The sequence below is a fragment of the Lissotriton helveticus genome, chromosome 4_1, assembly GCF_964261635.1.
Source record: "Lissotriton helveticus chromosome 4_1, aLisHel1.1, whole genome shotgun sequence".
Classification (NCBI taxonomy): Eukaryota; Metazoa; Chordata; class Amphibia; order Caudata; family Salamandridae; genus Lissotriton; species Lissotriton helveticus.
This window is the reverse complement of record NC_136063.1, coordinates 2,027,362,426-2,027,381,722: the sequence shown is the minus strand read 5'-3', so window position 1 is coordinate 2,027,381,722 and position 19,297 is coordinate 2,027,362,426. Positions and strand designations below refer to the sequence as shown.

At 45.0% G+C, this 19,297-nt stretch overlaps 1 protein-coding gene across 1 annotated transcript in view; it reads left to right on the top strand.

The window, feature by feature from the left end:
• TBC1D8B (TBC1 domain family member 8B) overlaps positions 1-19,297 on the top strand; it is a 1,086,956-nt gene that overhangs the window by 536,554 nt on the left and 531,105 nt on the right. Inside the window, exons 8-9 of the mRNA XM_078688663.1 lie at positions 2,609-2,746; positions 3,434-3,584. Of these exons, the coding sequence (XP_078544789.1) occupies positions 2,609-2,746; positions 3,434-3,584 (289 nt within the window). The remainder of the gene's footprint in view (positions 1-2,608; positions 2,747-3,433; positions 3,585-19,297) is intronic.

Sequence of the window (19,297 nt, the reverse complement as noted above, 5' to 3'; positions counted from 1 at the left end):
TATTAACTCAACAAGCAAGGGGGCTCGAGATCGCGCACACTGTCTCAGGAAGCGCACGCGATCTGGCACTGGCTGTTGGCCAGGGCACTGGCGATAACGGCTACCCATCTACCAGGTGTGCAGAATGCGCAGGTGGACACACTCAGCAGGCTCGTTCAGGAAAACCACAAATGGGTCCTAAACGACAAGGTGTTAGGAAACATCTTCGCAAGATGGGGCACTCCAGAAATAGATCTGTTCGACCCCGCCGAAAGCAGCAAATGCCGAGACTTCGCCTCCAGGTTTTAGCAACTGGGGACTCTGGGGAATGCACTGTGGATCAGCTGGTGGAACAGCTTTCTGTACGCTTTTCCGCCCATTCCCCTGATTCCAGCAGTGTTGATCAAGCTGTTCCAATCCAGGGCCCGGGAGATCCTCATTGCTCTGGAGTTGCCTCGGCAGTGGTGGTTCACTGACCTGCTACACCGGTATCTCCAGCCTCATCTGCGGCTTCCATGCCGGCCGGACCTTTTCACGAAGTTCGGGGAGCAGATGGTGAACCGCAACCTCTCATCGTTGAGTTTGGCAGCATGGCTCCTGGGCTAGTGCAGTATGGACACTTAAACCTGCCTGACAACTGCATGGAGATACTCAAGGAGGCAAAGAGACAGTCTACAAGGACTTCCTACACCTACAAGTGGAAGAGGTTCTGCATTTGGTGCACGTCCAAGAATGCTGATCCCACGTCCTGCAAGGAAAAGGTCATCCTCCCATACCTGCTGCATTTAGCTCAATCTGGCCTTAATTTCCATTCAATGAAGTTTCTCCTCGCAGCATTAACTGCGTATAGGAAATGACCTTGACAAACTCTCCAAATACCGGTTATTAAAGATTTTTGGGAGGATTTGAAGAAGGTATTTCCCCCCATTAGGCGTCCTTCGCCTCCGTGGGAGCTGAATGTGGTGCTGTCTAGGTTGATGAAGGAGCCTATTCATAAGGCTTCTTTACAGCATTTATCCTGGAAGGCGGCTTTCCTTGTGGCTATAACACCGGCTCGCAGTGTGAGTGAGATTCAGGCTCTGTGTTGTCAGGAGCCCTATACTGTATTTCATGCTTCCAAGGTTGTCATGAGGACTCACCCGAATTTTCTCACTAAAGTGATATCGGATTTCCATGTCACCCAGACTATCACTTTACCAACGTTTTTTCAACATCCTTCCTCTCCGGCGGAGAGGTCCCTTCATTCACTTGATGTGAGACAGGTTTTGAAATTCTACTTGGATAAGACCAAGGACATTCGTAGGTCAGATCAGTTGTTTGTTAATTATGGTTCAGTCAGGACTGGTCTTGCCACCTACAAACAGTCCATATCTAGGTGGATTGTGTCCTGTATACAACTATGTTACCAAAAGGCTAACAAGACTCTAGGGGGTAAGCCTAAGGCTCATTCGACTAGAGGCAAAGCAGCTTTGCTTCGTAACGTTCCCATTGCAGATATCTGTAGGGCGGCTACGTAGAAATCTGTCCATACCTTTGCTAAGCATTACTGCCTGGATTCTGATGCCAGGACAGATGCGCAAGTTGGGCAGGCTTCGCTGAGGAATTTATTTGCTCAGTAAGGATTTCTCTTCTAGGTTTCTTCCACCGCTGGGTTGGTTGTTTGGGATGGGCTTGCCATTCTATTCGCAGATTATGACTATACACAGATATCCCCTAGTACAGAAGGTGTAGTTTCTTACCTGTAACTCCAGTTCTGTAGTAGGGGTATCTCTGTGATAGTCATAAGCGACCCACCCTCCTCCCCGGTGGAAGAAACTGTGTTTTTCCTGGATGCTACATGCCTGGCTTAATGAACCTTCAAAGATAACTGAAAGTAACTTGCCTGTGGCTGTGTATTATGGGATATCGAGGGTCTCTGGAGGGTTCCTTAAAGGTATCCCTTTTCAAGACACATAATGGCAGCCTATGGGGCTTGTCTGTCCAACCCTTCCTCTCTATCATGACAAAGGATTTTGTGAAGGGGTGTTTCTCTATGTGTGAAACTCTGTAAAATGTGTAAATTTCTATATTATTTGGCTATCCTTTTTCACTTCAGGATGAAGTGCTGGCCAATGTAGCCTTGTTACTGTCAGAGGACAACTTAAGAGACTATTTTGATTGCTCCGGGGTCCACGCACATGGGCGGTACTATTCACAGATTATGACTCACAGAGATACCCCTACTACAGAACTGGAGTTACAGGTAAGAAACTACTCCTTCTCTCTTCTTGCTTTTCTCCTCTTCATCTGTTCCTCCTCTAAATTGTTGACTCTATATTATCTACATTTTCTGTTGCTACCAGTGTACTCCTGCACAGTTAAATGCATGCCTGCCACACAGCCTCATGTTAAATTGCGCTATATATATATAAGGAGCTTGACACACCAAGGAGCAAAACAAGGATATATAAAAAAGTTAATAATTAAATAATGTACATTGTGTAGACATTGGTGCACTTACAGAATGAAATAAAAATGTTCATCCATTCAATTGAAAGGCTTTTGCAGATTCAAGGGCTGTATCAATGTATCCACGTTTCTTTTCAGGTTTTCTTTTTTTTGTGTCAAATTTTTTTATTGATCTTTTCAGGTTTTCGATCCTGATATGACAAATTATTATGAAGGGCAGTCAATGGCGGATCAGAAAGGCAACAGCAAGGCAGTGAGTACTGAAGCACTGATGACTGTCTTTCATCCCCAAGATTCAGAGAACCTCGATCCAAAAATGGTAAGTGGATGATGTCCTTTTCAGCCTCCTGCACAGTGTTGTGAAAATGGAAGCATTGAATCTATGGATTTACATATCAAGGAATATCTAACCTTCACCACATCATGACAAATGGTACATACACCATTTTTATAACAGATGTGTTGCATGCCTGCCTTTGCACTGGGCATGAAATGAGGATTCCTTTGGGATTAACAATGCTTCTATGGTCACTCAGGAAGAGAGAAGACACTATTGTTCTTTCTCCTTCACTGGAGTCTTCTGTTCTTTAGGGACTTGGGGCTGCCAGTGTTCCCCTTTAAATTTGTCCTGAGAGTAGCTGAGAGCGTCCTTCTGATACCCTATAGTGCTGGATTGACATTTATGTTCCCTATGTCTTCGCAGCAGCAGACATTCTCAACAACATCCAGAGTGGGGACACAATCTTGTATAGAGTGTCAGAACATATCTCCTTTAACAAGCTCTCCTTTGAGCAGTTCCTTCGTCACATCGCAAACCCCAAACTCATAAGTTAAAAGGGCCACTCTCTTTGTTTGTGGCTGTCTGTACAAACCTGAAAGTAAATGAGTGACTTAAAACATGATAAAGTATTGCTTTATAAGTCTAACATAGCACTACTATGCACAAATATATACTTGAAACCCATTTAAATTGTTGGCACATTCATTTTGTTTTTATTATCCACAGTTGAAAGAAAAGATGAAAGAACAGACCTGGAACTTCCTTTTTAGAGAATGCGGAAGAGGTGTAAGCATGTTCCGGGCAAAGAGAACACGTGACCTGGTTGTAAGAGGCATTCCGGAAACGCTGAGAGGAGAGCTTTGGCTGCTTTTCTCAGGTACAATACTGAGCAGTTGAACAGTGTGTCCCTGTCTTTGCGATAAACACTATACATACTGTCAATATATCTTTTATATTATACATATGCAGATCTTTAAGCAGCATACTTATTTTGTTGTGCTGTTCCTTTTATATTTCTCTCGGTGTTTTCAGTATTTGTATATAAATATAGTCGTATGCTTACTGTATACATGCCAAAAGACTCGATTCCGACAGGATACTCCAGATTTTTTTTAAGCAAAACTTGGCTTTATTTTTAGTTGTCTCCCACCTGATATTACCCCTAGTTCAATAGAAGTCCTTGGGGAAAATACCTTCCCCTGGTTTTGTTTTTCAAAATCTTCTACTTTTCTTTTCTAAAGTGTTTGTTTGTCTGCTACTGTTAACCGTTTTTTCAGTATCTGAGTCTAGATTTCATGTTGGAGACACTTTATGATTACTTAGTTGGCAACTATTTCATATATCCCTCTTACTGCCAGATGGCAGGGATCGTATTAGCTGTCCAAGCTTTATATGGCAGAAGTACATTATAAGGCTAGAGAGTTTGCTCATCTATGATCAAAAGGTTTAACCAGGTCACAGTAGGCAGAGGTGTGCACTAAGCCGTTCAGGTTCTCAGTCAGTTTACCAATTCAGAATGCTTTGTGACATGTTTTTGTTAAAATGCCCAAGTAAATTGAGTTGCGCATTTTGTATTAATGGGTTAATTACCACAGGCTACATTTTCCCTTCAGATAACCCAAGATGTATCATTGTGAAATGTCCAAGCAACTACACTTCTAACGCAATCCTGGAAGATCATAGAAAGGAGAAAATGTGTGAAAAGGAAGCTTTTTTTGACAGTCAGGGACTTGCTATTTCATGTTGTGTACTCCTGTCAGCCCTTCCAACAAGTTGTTGTGTAGTTTCTAGGAGTACCCGGGACCTGCATGTTTTGGGTGACCTAAACTGAGGGCTTAGTGTCCCAGCCGCTTCCTGACACCCCCCAAAGGATATGTCAGCTGTTAGACCACCTAGCTCTCCAGTGCCACTACTACCCCCTTGTATACTACCATGGTGTAGGTACTCTCTGGCAGCCACTGAACGGGACATCCCTGATTCCTCAGGGATCATGGAAAAAAGTACAGTACTTTTCGCTCAGACACTCCTGCTTGCTTACTCTCAGAAAATACACAGGATGGTGTTTAGGACGTTTCAATAAGTATTTATTGGCCCAGCGGCAGCCTTGTGTAAAACATGTGTGCTGTGACAATCGGGAGAAAGAAGCATACGAAACAGATTGCTAGTACCAATATAGTGAATGGTAGATACATGTTTACCACTGTGCTAAGAAGATGAACAGAAACAGTTCAGATAAGAACAGTAGCGCTTCCATATTCCTAAAATGCGCGCCCTAAGTAATTTGCTAAAACGTACCTAGCATAACCTGGATGTGTAGGTGTATATGCGTATAGATAGGTGTATCTGTAGCCAAGAAACCCCCAGTGATGAACCAGCCCCTCACCTGATGGTTTAGAACGAAGGACCCCGTCTCTGCGTCGAGGATGACAACCTGCAAGGGATATCAGACCGCTGTGTGTCGATGATTTGGCTTGCAGGACCCCCATCTCAGCTTGGAAGGAATTCTCCTGTAATTTTTAGGGGGGAGTGAGGGTCTTTTATACTAAAGTGGTCACTCCAGGGTTTCTTCTGGAATCGATATGTTTTTAAAATAATCATGGATTTTTTGCAAAAAATCATAAATGTTTTGAAAACAATCACCAATCCTTCTCTAAACGAGTGTGATCATGCACAGCTGGCTGTTGGCCAAGGGTGAAGAAAAGTGGTGACCCTCATACAGAATAAATCTGCTGTGCCTAGGGACATGTTTATGTACGTCTGGTGCAGGGATTCTGGTAGAAGACTAAGAGCCTGGTGTCGAAGAGTCAGGCGCAAGCTATTAGGTAAAAGGTCACCAGTTTAGAATCGTTAGGGTCATGTGGATGGGACAATGTATGTAAAATGGGGTATACATGATGGGACTATCCTTAAAGACATGAGACCCACTCCTCATCGAAAGGTCAACAAGGTCAGCTACGTAATGATAAAGCTAATGTTCTAAAAAGGCATAAAAATCACTTATAATAAACATACTAAAAAGCATCTTAACCCGTTTACCGTGCGGCGGGTTCAATAAGTGGGCGGGGCCATGTCGGCCAACTGACGTGCGCAGCACTACGAAGTTAGTGTACGCGACGGCCGTTGACCGACAGAAGCACGCAAGGGGTTAAACAGCCTTAAAATTAGTAAAATTCATTTTTCCCTAAAAAAACTTTCGTAAGGTCCTCTAAACTTGTATATATTGTGATTATTGCACTATGCACTTTGAAAGCCATGAAGCTCAGTTACAGCAGAGAAGAAAAAAAAACTAAGTCAGTTTCGACCTTCAATTTTAGTAAATGTTTAAAAAGTTGCCAAACGGTTCCCAGCACAGGAGAGTCCAGATTGTTTTAAGAATCCTGTGCTGAAGACTCAACATCGCTGATCATCGTATCTGCCGATGGCAGACCCTCAAGAACTTCCAGTATCATATCCAGTGAGCAAAGGTGGCCATCGCTGGGTCCCACGGCAGCTGTCAGGGAAGAGTTAAATGCCTGCATGCCTGATGCCGATGCCGATGCCCGCATTTCTGGAGTTGAGCCGATATACCTTTCAACAGGAGCGGAAGCATCCCTTGGAGGCTTTAGAAATGCTGTCATCAGCATGGTAATACGCTGTGGACAACTGCATGTGTGGGCCTGCAAAGGCTCCAGTAGCGCTTCTCTGTCCGGCGGCGCAACCATTGGAAGTGTCAGACACAGGTCCAGATCCGCAGAAGAGGCAACGGAACACAGATAGGACACAGTCTAGCCAGACTGGTCTGAAAGACCGGAACCAATGCTCTCTCAGCTCTCTAAGTCGAGGCATAGTCAGGTAGAACACCATGCGCTCACAACAACGTCGTTCCAGCAGTGTTCTCTCCATTTTGTAAGGGATTACGACGTCCATTGTGAAGCAAGAGTATTAAAATCAGGATACCCGCTACCGAAAGCAGGACCAAAGGAAGCCCTCAAAAACCGCTAGCAAGTATGGAGTGTATGAAGGCTGGAATTACTCCGAAAATGGTCTGGAAGGTGGTTAAGAGACCTGATCCAAGTCACTTAAATAAGTGTACAATCCCACTTGTATCAGATATGTTAAAGATTCTATCAACCATTTCTCTGAAATGGATCGGGAAGTTTGTAGGGACCAGAGCCTGTATCTCTGCTGAAGTTCTTGCAATCTGGAGACCAAAAGCCTCTCGGGCTGAAGTTAAGGCAACATTTTGTTGAAACAACATGGCTTTCAGTCTGCTCAGGTAATCAAACCTTATACTGGAAACATTCAGTGAAGGCAACAGTGGTGCCTCCCTAACTGTGCGAGCCAGGGTAAACAATACTTGCTTGCAAACAACCCTGAAGTTTACTGTGAACAAGATATGTGATGCCTGGCATCATTCCACAACAGCCTTGATCATTCAGCACTAAATAACTTCCATTCAAAAATAATTCAAAAACTGGATGAATCACTGCAGCTGGGGAGCCTTTCAAGAAGCATGATAAGTTCGCTTTCGACGCATTACACATTCCATAAAGAGACACTTCTTTGCACACTAAAGACCCGCTTAAAGCCTTCCCGCAGTCTTTACCTCTTAAGAAAACTTCAGTTTCCTTTTTTTTGCACCTATATCTATACGTAACTCCCAGGTTTCTTGAATGAACCCTTCACCCACTGCTTCATACATGCCTGCTTAGATGTATCTAAGGCAGTATTGGAACTGAAATGTTGTGATTGGCAGTGTGATATAGCCATGAATTAAACATTCAGTAGACGGTGACTCTGCTACAGTGAAAGGTAACTTCTAACATTTTTCACTGAGCAGCATGGTGTATGGTGCATATCTGCGTGCCATAGTAAACTGTCTGTCGGTCAGATTGTAAACCAAGAACAGGTTTGTACTGTCAATGTATCACCATGGTACGTGGCCTGAACGCAGTGATTGGTGCGTCCAGCTTAAACGCATAATGGAGTGCAATTGAGATTGCCCTTTCTTTAGAATAGACAAATCTTGTTCCATTATGTCGATTGCCGAGGACACAATGTTGCTCCGTGAATAAATACATTAAGAAAGTGTGGTCATACCATTGTCTACCACAGCTAGGGCCTTTTCTATGTTAATCCTATCAATTTCACGTAATCTCTCAGCAGCATCCCTTTGGGAGACTTTCCATAGTTCATTGTAGATGGCATACAAGAAGGGTTTCTTACACGGTTTCTTGGGACCTAACAAGAAATCCCTAAGACCCATGTTGTCTGCTCGAAGGGATAGGTGTTGTTTCACCAGTTTTAATGTTGAGGTTTTCATCCATTCTACGCACAACTTCCTAACACTATAAGAAGCCACTACCCCTGTGTGTACATAGTGTGGGTCAGGCCTACTGTCCTCTTCGGTCCACGTGGAGTCAGGGCACTGCCCAGCTGCCCCTTTGTCTGTGGACCCCTTGCTTGAGGTCCTTCACCGTGGGTCCGGCAATGTGGAGCGTCTTCTGCCCTTTGAGGCTTCCCTTTATGATGCCCTCTGGGGGCTTGGGGTCCGGCCTACTTCAGGTGACCCGGTGGCTCGTTCACTTTTGCACTGCCACCGTCCAGCTCCACGCGACCCGGTGTGCCTTTTTGTCCATCCTGATGTGCAGGGGTTTGTGTTACAGACTGCTTTCCCCTCCCTGCCACCTCTAACGCTTCCTCCCTCTCGGGAGTCATGGTGGCTTGAGTCGTGGGGTAGGAATATCTTTGCATCTACTAGTGCGGCCCTGCGGTCTTTAAATACAGTGTGTGTTTTGGCTTGGGCTACCTCTAGTATCTTAGTATTCTCTATGCTGTCCTTCTCTACCTCTAATAGAATGTTCATGTGATGCATCTATCAGAATGTTGGTGATCTGCCTGAAGAGTTCACAGTTGGCTGGGCTAAGCACCATGATGGATGCTCTTGGTGGGGTCTCTCTGTACATCTTGGATTAAAGTATCTCTTAAATATTACGTCACTTGTGGACTTCTCATCATTACATTTATGGCGACGATCTTAAGAAAGAACCTACACCTGTCAAGTCTGGAAGTACTTCAAACCGTTTGAAATTTAAGAAAGGAAACTACAAACCATGAAAGGACCTCCTGCAACAAGAAAAGCTACCCCAACTGCCAGCATGACCCCACCAGCGACCCACAACCGGTCGCCCACAGCAGTCTGGCAGTCGTCCTGTGTACCAGTGAGTCTACAAATTTTAAGTTGGAGCTGTGCCCTCACACTGAGTAAGCCTGATTGTTTTGACTTTGGGACTCACGCTGTATCCTCACATGAGGGTAAGCATTCCACTTGCCAACTCTGCCTGTTGTCCTATTTACAAGGAGAGCCTACTATATACTGTGTTGGAGCTGTGCCCTCAAGAGTAAACCCAAATATCTACAGTTTTTGGCTCATCCTGTGCTGTGCCTTCACGTGAGGGTAAGCATTAATCTCTCTGGAAGATTAGATGACTGTTCATGTATGGATACATTTGGCAGCTGTGACTTATCACTATTTGTTGTTATTTATTTAAAGTCTTTGCCAAGAAGAGGCATTTCTTTACAGAACTGGTGGCATTTTTCTACAGAACTGGGCCCATGTTTTCGAGTAAACAATGGACGTTGTTTGGTGATTTCTGCTTGTTTCACCCGTTTACCACCGTCATTTGCCACTGCTTAATGTTTGGGGAGATTTCGTTTTTCTAAAATCATCATTTCCTGTGTTTTTGGGCGAAAATTGAGCTACTGAAACTCGACAGTTCAACTGCTTTTCTTCATTTTAAAAGTCAGCGCGTGACTATCATTGTGCACGCTCTCACCTGCTGTCTTCTTCAGAGCCTTCATCGGTGTCTCTGTGACGATGCTTCCTCAGACCTCCTCTGACGTACTGTACCCATTGCCTGCTGATGCGGTTTGGTGCAAAGAAGCACCGTGAACCATCCTGCTTTGCGTCACTGTGCGTGCCGCCATATTTGTTTTGGATGACAAACCAGCGCTATTCAGGTAATTTGTCACTACGCTCGGAGCCTCGATGAAATCTGTGCGTGCCATGTTTACTTTGGACAAGACTGAGAGATTTTCTTCACGCTTGAGAAGTGTATCTCGATGGTATGACGTTGCAGCTGACAGCAAGACAAGTAAAGAATTTTCTCACACAAAAAAACCCATCACGAATCTAAGTTACTGTGTGCATTTCTTCATGATAACGACGGAGCAATATGGAACTCTTTCTGGATTCCTTGTGTTTATCTTCTCAAATTAAAACTATTTTTCGGGGGCAAGTATCGAGCTCCGGCGTCTAGTTATAGCAAATGCGTATATGTGTGCTATTTAGTGACCTGTTTGCCATTTTGTTTCGTTTTGCACACAACACACATGCATGTCATGTTTCTCACTTGTGCACAACAGTGTCTAGTCTGCACTTGCAGTGGGTTGTAGTCCCAACTGCTCTTTTGATCACATGTTTTGGTTAAATATTTTTGGGATGCGTACTTTGCAGTGGGTTATAGTCCCACCTGTGTAATTTAAATGTTTTTACTATGGGTAACAGTCCCATTTACTTGCAGTGGGTTTTAGTCCCATCTGTTTTATTTAAATGTCTTTTGCCATGGGTCCTAGTCCCAATTACTTACAGTGGGTCTTAGTCCCATCTGTTTAATTTAAGTGCCTTTCGCGATGGGTTTCTAGTCCCATTTCTTTGCAGTGGGTTTTAGTCCCATCTGTGTTACATAAATGTTTGTGATGGGTCCTTGTCCCATTCACTCTTTTGCATTCGGTCCCAGTCCCATTTGCTTACTGTGGGTTTTAGTCCTACCAGTTTAATTTGCTATGGGTTCCAGTCCCATTTGTTTACTATGGGTTTTAGTCCCATTTGTTTATTTTGCAATGTTTTTGCGATGGGTTCAAGTCCCATTTGCTTGCAGTGGGTTTTAGTCCTACGTGCGCAGTTTCTTTGTATTTACTATGGGTATTAGTCCCATTTGTTTATTGTGGGTTATAGTCCCATCTACTTAATTTACATGTTTTTAGCATGGGTTTCAGTCCCCTTTGATTGTAGTGGGTTATAGTCCCATCTACTTAATTTAAATTACAGTAGTGGGTTTTAGTCCCACCTGGCACTATGTCAGTTGTCCACACGAACCTCGTCTATTTTTGTCTTATGCCCTTTTGGGTGTGCGTATTTTAGTCTCCTTCAGGGGAGCTATGCTAAGGTTCTAATCCTATAACATTATTGTCATTATTGTCATTTTTAAGAGTCTAAGTTTTAAAGTTTTACATCCACAAATTTAGCTTATGTTTTCTCTATTTATGTGCATTTATGCTTTCTATGCTAAATATGTTCAGATTTGATCTATTTTTATTGCAACTGTTTGCACTGTTATCTCTTGCATTACGTTTTGTATTTTGCTTAGAGGTAATAGTGTTTTGATGAGGTTTCACCTCTACTTTTCCTCATCTTCTTTTTTCTTGAAACAAAAGTTTCTTTTGTTCCTTCTCTTTTCTATTGCATTCCTTTGTTTTCTTCTCTTTAAAGTTCTGTAAGAAGAGAGGATGGTTTATATGGTGTAAGAAGGGTGGATGGTTTATACGTTTTTTTCCATTCTTCTTTCTTTGTCCTCTTTTTATGAATATTTTCTCTTTGCTGTTCATTTTTCCGCTTTTGCTCAATTCTCTTGCTTTCATTTTCTCTTGTTCTCCGTTACTGTTTTTAGCATTTTGTTTTCCGTTAAGAAGAGAGGATAATGTAGTATCTTATTATTCTCTATGCTGTCCTTCTCTACCTCTAATAGAATGTTCATGTGATGCATCTATCAGAATGTTGGTGATCTGCCTGAAGAGTTCACAGTTGGCTGGGCTGAGCACCATGATGGATGCTCCTGGTGGGGTCTCTCTGTACATCTTGGATTAAAGTATCTCTTACATATTACATCACTTGTGGACTTCTCATCATTACACTACCTCTGCCCTGTGGGACTATGCAGAGTATTTGCTTCCTACCACCTCTGAAGGTGCTCGCGTTGATCTCCTTCACCTCCTTCGGGAAGGCTGTGATCTCGCCGAATTCACAATATGTTCAGCCCTAGATACGGTGGATTCTTTAGGCCGAGCTACGGCGGGTTCTGTTCCCTTAAGGCGTCACGCTTGGTTGAGAGACAGCGTCTTCCCTGAAAATATCCGGGAACGGCTGGTTGACTTACCCTTTAATGGGGTTTTGTTATTTGATGATCATGCTGAGTCGGCGGTTCAGCTACTCCTTGCGGGCTTTCGTCCTCCCACTTAGGTCCTCCTAGGCCTGTTTTCTCTGGTGGTACTTTTTCATTTCGCATTCCTTAGATGTGCTCTATGTTTAGCATGGGCTGTGAGCCTTACGACTTACTGTCTACAAGGGGAATTACCCTTTTATTGTCATCCTTTGGATGAGTTTTGCTTTCTCTAACTGTTGACCTGCTGTGGCAGTGTTCCACAGGTTGCTGTGTCTATTCCTCTGACTGTGGTATTGAGTCGTATGGCTAGGATCGGTAATGGCAAAGGGCTCGGAACTCACGTTCGTGGGTTCAGCTCGTTACTGCGCTCTTTGGCTTGGCTTTATTGTCCTCTGAGGTGTTCCGCCAATGTTTGGGGTGTGCATACTCCATGTGGGGTACTTGAATGCTATTATATAGCTTTGATTGCCTCCAGAGGGCCTGGGGAACCTGTATGCTCCATGCGCCCTTGGTGGTCTCTTATACGGTGTTCTCTGTGTTCTTTCAAGTTCCCCGCTTCTAATGCCTGCCCTTACCGTGCTGGGTATGATCCAGTGTGGACATGTTCTATGCTCCTGGCTAGTTCTGTCTCTACAGAATTCGATATTCTGCATGTATGTATACATGCCAGTTGCCATGGCTTTCTCTTTGTTGGGTCGCCACCTCCTTTCGAGGCTGCAAGGACTGGACCTGTGTCGCAATGTGTGGAGGAGCCTTTCTGAGTTGTTGCTACTTACCTATAAAGTTCCTCTTTGCTTCTACTTACTGGGTTGCCCAGTTTTTCGACTGCTCTTGTTTCTTAGTGTTCAGACACTGTACTGATCTTACCTTCCTCTACTTGGAGGGTTTGGTCTCGGATTCAGAGACTCTCCCCTCGTTTGTACGTGGGGCTTTTTGTACCTCTGTTGCCCTGTCCTTTGGATGTGCCTCTTTACTGGGTGTCATCCTACTGTATGTCAGCTATGCCTGAGGGGCTGCCCTTCTGATTGCAGTTGTCCTTGGCCTACTCCTGACATGTCTGTATTTGTGGGTTCATTCTTCTTTCGACCTTCATGCTGCACGGTCTGGCAGTCTTATGCTTTCTTTAGCCATGCCACCTTAAGGTCTATGCAGCCGGTTGCCTGCTGCTGTGTTGGTAGTGGCCTGCTTCAGCAGGGTTTACATTGCTATTGTTGACCCCTGTTCTCCCCTTTGGGACTGGGTGTGCACTTCGTGTGTTTCTTGTACCCGCTTGTTGTGCTCAAAGCATTACTCAGTTTTTGCCTCTTGCCCTTTGGATCTTGGCAGATGCTCCTCCAACATTCTTTCTTTAGGCTGGTCTGGTAGGCTCTGGTTGCATCTCTTCATGTGGTTGCATCTCTCGTGTTCTCTCGTCCTTTGGTCAGGGTCCATATAGGGCACCGTTAAGCTGAGAGTGGTTCCCCATTTCTCCTCTCTCTCTTCCCTTCTTCTGGTATATGGCTGGCGCTGTTTCTACCTGTCATTTCTATGCGGGTATGGTCCTGTGCCATTCTGGCATTTTTTGGATGTCTTGCATCTTGTTATGTCTGCTCTTCCGAGCCGCTTGAGGCACTGTCTTGCGTTTCCGCCACAGCTTACTCATTGTCCGTCACCAGGTTGCCGGCCCAGATGATTGACGCTTTCTGTTGTCCTGTCGCAAATCCACCTCCCTCCTGGGGTATGGCTGTGGTATCTATTCTAAGTTGAGGAATCTGCGGCTAGATGTGTCTATCAGATGTACGAGTTACTTACCTTCGGTAACGATGTATCTGGTAGAGACGTTGTCTAGCTGCAGATTCCTGAACGCCCACCCAGCATCCTCGTTCTGCGAGGACATTGCAGAGTGGTGTTCTCCACTGGTCTCTTTTAGGTGCCATTGGTTTTCTCTTAGGGGAGTTCACATTGTTGCGTCCCTTTCTGAATCTCCATGTACAGCCAATTCCCTCTAGGGACTTCTTCATGTAATATGGTACCTTCTTGATTCACCTTCGCTAAGAGACTCTTTTTCCTCTCCTATTGCCTTCCCATCCTTCCGCCTTCTCTATTGAGTCAGGGTCCTGGGTTCCTTTTAGTCGTCCTTTTTGGGGATCGGTGGTGATCTGTTTCACACCTCCACTACTGTAGGGGAAGTACCAGTCTTTCCTGCCTTTGTGCACAAGACTGTTGTTCTTTCTGTGCTCTATTCTGAATGATAATGACAGTCTATTTCTGTCTGTTGAGATATTCTCCCTTGTTACACTTTGGGAGGGGTCTTTGCTTCACTTGCGGGGCTCTTTCTCACCGCTTTCATAGACCCTGTCTACTTCTGTCTTCTATAAACGGTGTCATGCGCCACTCTTTCTTTATTCATGGATTTTTCATCCATTGCACACTGTTTTCATGCCTTCACAGTTTTGGTTGGTAGCTCCGTGTTGTGTCGCGGAAAAGCTTCTCGGAAGAAAACTGATGTCAGCTCGCCGGTAGGGTCTTATATGACCTCGCTGACGTCACATACGTGGACGACGTCAGGGCGGGGTCGTGTGGCGCCTCCCCCAGCGCGCAGAGGTGCTCCTGCAAAACATTTTCCGGATCAGTCTGACGCCTGGGGATATTCTAAGTTAAGGAATCTGCTACCAGACAACGTCTCCACCAGATGCATCGTTACTGAAGGTAAGTAACTCGTACTTCACTGACAACCCAGGAGAATGGGCTCCGTAGGTTGCAGGGGAGTCCTGCTTATGCAAGGGCACCCACTTAATTAGAAACCAAGCACCCTGCCTTCATGATTGCAAAGTCCTGTTAGAGGGGTGAAATAGGTTTTAAGTGCAGTGACCCTAGATATAGGAAGCCTGTATCTTTAGAAAGTAGTGCTATCACCAGCTTACACAGGCTGCAATGGCAGACCTGTGGTTCCATAGTGGAGTAGTGTTGCTCACTGGTTAGAGGCGGCAGACCCGGGAGCAGAAGTCGGCCGGGACCAGGGTTCAATTCCCGACGCGGCAGGGTCGTGGACTTGGGTCAGCGGACTCGATAATTCTCGCTTCGGTGCTTACTCTAATCAGGGTTTCAACTCGGCAACTCTGGGCATTAGCTTGCCTAATCTCCACAACGGCCCCATCAATTCCGGGGATGCCTGGCTCCACCTTGGGGACTCCCAGCAGGGACCATCCCACAGGGAAAGCCAGGACGGGTTCCCCAGAGTTATACAGCCCCAGGAAACCTACGGACGGGTAGCAGTGCGCTTTATAAGCTCAAATACATACATACATACATACTGAATTCCACAGTTTAGGGAGAAAGCAGATAGATAGGGGTTCTGATTAGCAGGAACACAGTCAGACTAGTCAAATACCGCTTAGCATCAGGCAAAAAGTTTGGGGAACCATAGAAGCAGATCCCACTTTCCTATAAGGAATATATAGATTCTCCAGCATTGGATGTTTCTTAGATTCACATCCTTGAATCTTTCCCAGTCATCAATGATAGCTGTTACAGCCATAGCAGTGCTTCATTTATTAGCACATTCACCTTGTTTTAAAAAAAAAAAGCCCAATCTCCAGGTAGTGAGATGGTGGTAGTGCTCTGTGACTCACCTTACCCAAAGGAGTTCACACCTCAGATTTCTACGTCATATGAAAGGGAATTCCAGAGCTTAGCTCACCCTCCGAAAACAGATAAGCCACCTTTTGACCATTTTGCTGGGCTTTAGGTGTGATTTTGCTCTCTTGCCTCTGAAAAATGGCATTGGCAGAGACATGTAAGAGAAACCTCTTCAAGGTATGTGATTTATTTGGGAAAATATGGGTTTTCACTAATGACCCTCACAAGAGATGCCTCTATTGCCTCTATCCCGATCACAAGGCCAAAGACTAAAACATGCAGAACATTTTTAGCCTGGACCCTCAATGCATGGTAGGAAAGACTACTCAGGCCAAGACCCTTAGTGATACAGAGGGAAGACTACTCAGGTGGATCCTGAAGAACAAGACCTTAGAATGCCATCTTCAGGAGATAAGACTAGGGCTCCTTCCTCTCACTTGGAGAGGAAAGAGAAAATAGAAAGATTGATGACTCAAAATCCTCTAAAGCTAGCTCTAAGCCTAAAGAATCCTGTTCAGAAAAACATGGGGTCGGAAGGCAAGACAAAGACTCTTTAAAAATTCCTCAAAGTCTCCACCAGAAAAATGGAAGAATAAGAGGCACTCTCCAACTTATTTGCCTCCACCAGTGAGTGTCCCCATTGACTAAAATACGGACGATAAACCCTTTGTCCACAATATCTATCAATAATCAGGCAGATTACCTCACTAGAACATTACAAGACTTTGCAAATGGAAGTTGAAAGACAGTGTACTGAATCAAATAATTCAACATGGGCAAGCCAAATATAGACCTGTTTGCAATGGACAGCAACAAACACATGCTGCTTTTATGCAAGCATGGGGAAACATTCAACACCCCTAGAAAGAATAGGAAGTACACTGGGCCGAGCACTTCAAAGATGTCTTGAACAGATCAGTACCAGCAAGTGAAGCGCACACCCAAGAAGAAGCGACAGACTTGGATATGAACACCGCCTCACCAGAGAAAGAAGACATTTTCACTGCCATCCAATCTCTTGAGAATGGAAAAACTCCTGGCCAACACAACCTAAATGCAGAAACATTCAGGGCAGACACTGGAATTATAAGCCAAGATCCTCCATCCACTGTTTACATCGATTTGGGAGGGAAAGTAAGTACCAGACAACTGAAACCAAGGCATCATCATCAAGATTCCAAAAAAGTGAGCAATAACTAACTGTAACAACTAATGTGGAATCACCCTTCGGTTCCTCCCAAGTAAATCCGAGTGAAAATAATTATTATTCTCATTTCCTTTGCTGTGGACAGGCAGTTAAGAAAAGTACAGTGTGGGTTCTGCAAGGGTAGAGAGTGTGTTGAAAAAATCCTTACTCTACGCTGCCTTATATAGCAGCGCACGGAGCTGCAGAGACAACTATACATCAGCTTCATTGATTTTGAGAAAGCCATTGTTAGTGTCCACTGTGACAGAATCTGGTGTATACCAAGAGCTTTTGGCATACCACAGCATATAGTTCTCCTAATCAAGAGTTTCTATGATAATTGAATATACGAGGTGGAAGATAGTGAATATAGCTTTGAAGTCAAGACAGGGGTGCATGAAGTCAGTGTTGTTCTTCAACCTAGTCACGCACTAGAGAAGTCCAAGCCACAGGCAGCAGGTGGACCTTATTCTTTACACAGGAGGATCTTAACTACATGGTTAACCTAGTCTTGCTCTCTCACCCACACCAGCATATGCAGGAAAATACTTCTCACCTCAACATCTATGCAAAGCAAGTGGGCTCGAAGGTCAGCTTGAAAGCATCAGAAGACATGCAAGTTAACTTCCCAACCCCTTTACCAATCAAGGTAGATAGAGTGGTCCTTTCCATGATTGAAGAGTTCATCTAGCTAGCCAGAAATATCAAACATGATGGAAGGAAAGTCAGTGACATCAAGAGCAAACTGAATAAGGCCAGGAATGCCTTCATGATGCTGAACAATGTGTGGAGGTCATCTCAGTACAGCACTGTTAGAAACACTGTTAGAGTACGCACCTTGAACAAGCAGAAACCACCACTCTAGTCCGGGTAAGCTAGAAAAGACAAAGATAACCTGTGCTAACACTCTGGTAACTTAGCACAGAGCATCCAGGCTTATCTAAAGAGGCAATGAAATTAAATGAAAAGACCATTTGTTAAGCGTGATAGCTACCGTAGCGCTACAGACAAACGTGTGCAGATGAACAGTTGGAGACAATTCAGATTTATTAAAAAGCAGTAAGTTGGGCTCTGATCACAGATGGAGGGGAAGGGAGTTCCAGAGCTTAGCCGAGTTATGGGAGAACAAACAACCCCCACGTCTGGCTCTCTTAATCCTGGGCACCATGGCGAGAAAGGAAGACGCTGAGCTGAGCTGTCTGGGTGGTAGGGAGTGATCAGTGATTGATTGATGCTTGCGCAAGGTGGCCTGAGTGGCCCCTAAGTAGAGGGCATTCTCAAAATCCAGACGAAACCGAATGAGACCCTGGACTATGATCTGTCTCGCTTGGAAGGGCAGTAATGGGAGAATTTTCGTAGAGCCTGAGTAGACCGAAGCAAGGAGCTGAGCTTCGCTGCTTGACAATTAAAGTTAAGGGACTTATCTAACCAGATGCCCAGGCTCTTAATTGTGTCCTTAGGCGTAGGAGCAGGGCCAAGGCAGGTAGGCCACAATGAATCGATGGTAGGATTGGGGGAGTTACCTAAGAGCATCATCTCAGTTTTGTCTCCGTTCAACTTGAGACATGACGATGTCATCCATTTGGTCACTTTTTCTAAGCAGTCCCTAAGGCTATTAGGCGCGGTGTGTGGTTGTGGAATGACAGCCACCACTAGCTGAGTGTCGTCCGCGTAGGTGATAATTTTTATCCCGAAGGGGCGGACAATCTCAGCTAGGGGGCTCATATATATATATTGAATAGCGTTGGGCTCAAAGAAGAGCCCTGCGGCACAATGCAGCTAAGAGGCTTGCTGGGGGGAGGCGATTTCGCCCTCAAAAGCCTGGAAGGAGCGGTCTGAGAGGAAGGATTCAAACCAGGCAATTGCTTTTCCTGAGACTCCTAAACTGGTAAGTCGCTGCAGTAGGGTGTTGTGTCGAAGGCGGCACTTAGGTCAAGGAGGATGATTGCTGCGGAGCCTCCTTGGTCCAGGATCTTCCTGGCCTACTCCATCACTGCGACAAGGGCAATTTCGGTCCCATGCATGGGACGGAATCCCATCTGGGAAGGGTCGAGCAGGTGGTTGGTCTCTAGGAACTCTGCCAATACTATGTTGGCATGTTTCTCAAGGATCTTGCTTAGCCAAGGTAACAGGGAGATCGGTCGATAGTTACAGGGGTTGTCTTGATCTAGGTTTGGCTTTTTAAGGAGGGCTTTAACCAGGGCCCACTTCCAGGAAAGCAGGACAGTGACGGCGGATAGGAAGGCATTAAGCAGATCAAGGATGGTGGGTAGGATGTAACCGGTGACTGGCAGCAGGGTGCGCGGGGTGCCGGGTCATTGGGGGAGCCGGATTTCACCTGATGCACAATGGATTCTAACATGGTGGATTCAAGGAGGAGGAGGGATTAGAGTGTGGCTAGGGGCTGGGGCCCTAATTCAGGTGATTTGGTGAGCGGAGTGGGAGTCTGAGTGGGGGGGGGAAGGAGGTATAAATGGTTTGTATTTTTGGGGAAAAGAACTCTGCCAGGTTGTTGTAGCGGGTTTGTGCATTGATGGAGTTTGGAGGTTTTTCTGGGAGCTTAAGGAGGGTTTTCGCAATGTGGTA